Source organism: Manis javanica, chromosome 14 (assembly GCF_040802235.1).
Source record: "Manis javanica isolate MJ-LG chromosome 14, MJ_LKY, whole genome shotgun sequence".
Lineage (NCBI taxonomy): Eukaryota > Metazoa > Chordata > Mammalia > Pholidota > Manidae > Manis > Manis javanica.
In genome coordinates this window covers 43035907-43039968 of record NC_133169.1, presented here as the reverse complement: position 1 = coordinate 43039968, position 4062 = coordinate 43035907, and the positions used below count along the sequence as shown (strand labels likewise).

The 4062-nt window shown below is 36.3% G+C and overlaps 1 protein-coding gene across 1 annotated transcript; it reads right to left on the bottom strand.

The window, feature by feature from the left end:
- Positions 1 to 2660: 2660 nt before the first annotated feature.
- LOC140845991 (olfactory receptor 2T12-like) lies at positions 2661 to 3488 on the bottom strand. Its single transcript, XM_073221428.1, has one exon. It carries the CDS (start codon positions 3486 to 3488, stop codon positions 2661 to 2663), a length of 828 nt encoding a protein of 275 aa, XP_073077529.1.
- Between the last annotated feature and the right edge of the window lie 574 nt (positions 3489 to 4062).

The following is a 4062-nucleotide window of genomic DNA, read 5'->3' as shown; positions in this document are numbered from 1 at the left end:
ACTAAACTACAGCAAAGTTAATTGCTGGGGCTTCTACATGTTTCAATTAAAAAAGGAAAATTTTTCCATGTAAAACATTATTTAATAATTGAAATTAGTATCTCCCAGAAGTGTTCAAAAAAATGAAGATATGGATGAACATAATTTCCAAAGCTTCTTGGAAATTATTACTGCATTACTGATTTCATTATGGTCAGATGACTGTTCTAAAATATCATTTCTATGAATTATATTGTTCTTTTAACAAGTATTTAGTAACTTTTTATTAGAGTGTTACATTTGGTTACATATAATATTTATCCTGTGACTTTTTTCTTTGAGTTTTTTCCTATAATTTAGGCTCGGTAGTTGTCCTGTTTAACTATTTTATCACTATCAAATTTAATAGGCTTAATATGCCACTTTCTAATGGATATGTTCCAAAATATATCTTACTGATGATAAATTAACCTGGGATAAAAAAATCAAATTTCCGTGACTGAATTTAGTTGTGTCAACTTCAACCATTTTAGGAGATGAAAATACTTTTGATGGCATAATTGACAGAATATTAGCAATTACATTTTTTTTTATCCTAACACTGGTTGAGGAGGATAATAAACAAGGAAAACCAACTCTTACTCTTGAAAAGTTAACTTTCTTCTCCTCACATCCTCAGTTTCTGAGGTGTGTAGGGTTTACTAGATAATCTCTCTGGACATGTGTCCAGGTTCTACACACACTGGTTAAAGTACTACCATAAACATGCACATGATTTGGTATTTCCAACTCATTGTGAAGATGGAGATTTCCTACATTGCTGTAAGACATTTGTTTTGGGATTGAAGTCTACTGAAATAGTATTTCTATCTCAGACACTCACACTGGATTGTCATTGGCCACAGAAGCTTTTTCAGCAGTTTTTTCTCTCTTACTCTTTAAAACCAAATTCCTTGTTCATTGTAGCTGTAATGAAGTTAGACTTTGCCATAAAATTCTCTAAGCCAACTTGTTATGCAATCTCTGATTACAATTTGGTTTTGATGATCAGCACTTTCTGCCCTATCTGTCTGGCTGTGTCTGCATCTAATGGAAGAAATAGATATGTTTCTCCTCTTTTCAAAGTCCCCAACACTAGAGAAGTGCCCATATTTTGTATGAGAAATAGCTCATGAGCTGCATACTTGCAGTAGTAAAATGACCAACACATCTAAGAGGAAACAGAGGTTGAATCTTACTCAGCTTTGATAGCACATTAAAAGTAAGCATGTTAATGTATTTCAGTTCATATCAATGGACCTCATATTCATCATTAGTCAACAGAACCTTTAAACATCATTTCTCAACACTTCCAATAAGGAGAACTTGGTTGTGATATAAAACAGATTGTTCACTGTGACTACAACTAGAGTCTGGGGAAATCCATATATTTCTCTGTGTGTGTATACATATATATATATATATACCTTAAATAAAAATTTGAATGAATTACAAAGGTTTGCCTTCAAACACCAAGTAAAACAGATTGGGAGAAAATGTAAAAACAATGACAATATAACACTTACATCTAAGTGGTTCACTTCCCCTTTTCCATGGGCTTGCATTTTAAATTACTGTAAACAGTATTGTTCTCATTTGTCTGATAGAATCCCTACACTTAGGTATTAGAAATATATGGAAATAAGGAATAGAAAACAATGTTCATAATAAATTACTGGAAATGAATAAAATGTCTCAGCTTGGGGGACAAGCTTCAAAGTCACATTTTAACATTTACTTGATGAGTTACACTGGGAACAATGTTTAATTTTTCCATCCCTCCATTTGCTCATTGAGAAAATGGGATTCAGAGCACTTACAGAGTTCTTACAGAATAAAAAACAATCCATAAAAACTGCTTAGTGTGAGCAACTCAAGTGTACATAAGTAGATGAATGGATAAAGAAGCAGTGGTGCACATATACAAGGGAGTATTATTCAGCCATAAAAAATAAAGGAATCCTATTTTTGGCAATACAGATAAACCTTAAATGTATTGTGCTCAGTGAAATAATCCAGGCAGAGAAAGAAAAATACCACATGATTTCACTTATTTGTGGAACACAAAAACAAAGCAGAACAGAATGAACAAAACAGCAGGAGACCCATAGACACTAAGAAGTGTCTAGTGGTCACCCCAGGGGAGGCATTAGGTGGGTGGAGGACAGAGGGGAGGGGATGAAGTTGTGCAAAATCTCAGTGTAATATCAGCTTATCATGGGGATGGTGGTACAACATGGAGAATATAGGCAATGATTGTGTAATATCTTCTGTGTGGAGAAATACTCAATTACACTAGTTGTGGTGAGCATTTAATAATGTAGATAACTGTCAAGTCCAGAATACATCAACTACACCACAATAAAATAGTTAACAAAAACCACACAAATACAAAAATAGAAATGATATCTCTTAATACAGTATGGACACAGTTCTTAACAACTTTCTATTATACCAATCAACAAACTTAACCTTCTCTTCACATATTGCTAAAGGAGAGGTAGTTACAATAGTTTAAAATGTTGATGACTTCATGAACTTAGATCCATTTGGCACTGTATAACCTTGAAGAGTGAGTTTACATTTGCTGAAGTTTTAAGTTTGCCCATTTCCACAGCCACATTTACAAGGCTCCCTTGATCTCACTGTTCCTCAGACTGTACACAAGGGAGTTCAGCACAGGGGTGAAGATAGTATAAAACGCTGACAACCTTGTCATGGTTAGCTGACCTGTAGGATTGGGGTCTCATGTAGATAAATAGAGCAGCTCCAGAAAACAGTCCCACCAGAGCCAAATGTGAGGAGCAGGTGCTAAAAGCCTTTTTGCAGGCTCTGCAGAACGCATCTGGATAACAGCAGCTGGAATGGACCAAGAACATTAACACACAGCAGGTGTACATGGTGTACTCAAAGACAGACGTCAGCACAAGCCAAGTGCACCCGAGTGGGCGCTTCATGGAAGAAATGGTCAATCTCTTGAGCCCTGCAAAATGGGAAGCTCCAGTGGTAGCAGCCTGCATGAGCCCATCACCTGCCCCCAGGAACCAGGACCCCCAGGTCATTATCAGGCATAATCGCCAGCTCATGAGGATGGGGTACCTCAGGGTGTGGCAAATAGCCACATAGTGGTCATAGGACATGACTGCCAAGAGGAAGCACTCACCTCCTTCCAATGTGAGGAAGATGATCTGCATCCCACAGCCAGTGGGGGAGATGGAATTTCTCCCTGTCACATAGTGACCAGCCATTTTGGGCACAATAGGGGGACCAGCATCATATCCATGAGGGAGAGCTGGCTGAGCAGGAAGTACATAGGTGTGTGCAATCAGGGGTCCCAGTGAATCAGGAGAAGCATGGTTATTTTCTGCACGACGGTGAAGAGGAAAAGGTGGGTCTTGTGTAAAGAGTCCTAGAAGAATGAAATCTGATGTGATGTTTCTGTTCTCCCAGATTTCTGCTTGTGTCACCATAAAATGGGAAAACTAGAGAAAGGGTTTTTTTTATCATGTAAAAACCTTTGTTTCACATCATGACTTCTGAGCAATATTGTATATAAAATCCAAGGACCAGATTAAAACTCTACCTTCCAGTAACGATGGGCTGGAATCACTGCATAGGCGCTATAGACAATACTATTAAAATTTCTTTGTATGTTGACATATCATAGCTATACTTACCATGGTGGGCCTTTTGTAATGTAAATAATTATTAAATCACTATATTGTATGTGTAAAACCAATACATTGCAGATTATATCTCAAAAAAGTGGAAAAAACATTTTCCTGATATTGTTCTACTCTACAGCTCATGTTTCTGAGGACATACTATATACTTAACACAAAAATATATTGATTGAGATGATAGATCAAAGTAGATCAAAAATAGGAAAACTATTGAGGACTATGTAATTATACTTAATTTGTTTATTTTATTTTATTTTATTTTATTTATTTTTTGAGAGGGCATCTCTCATACTTATTGATCAAATCGTTGTTAACAACAATAAAATTCTGTATAGGGGGGTCAATGCTCAATGCACAATCA

Bases quoted from the DNA above. Each gene is read 5' to 3' on its own strand.
- LOC140845991 (XM_073221428.1), bottom strand. From the start codon at position 3,488: ATGGTGACACAAGCAGAAATCTGGGAGAACAGAAACATCACATCAGAT.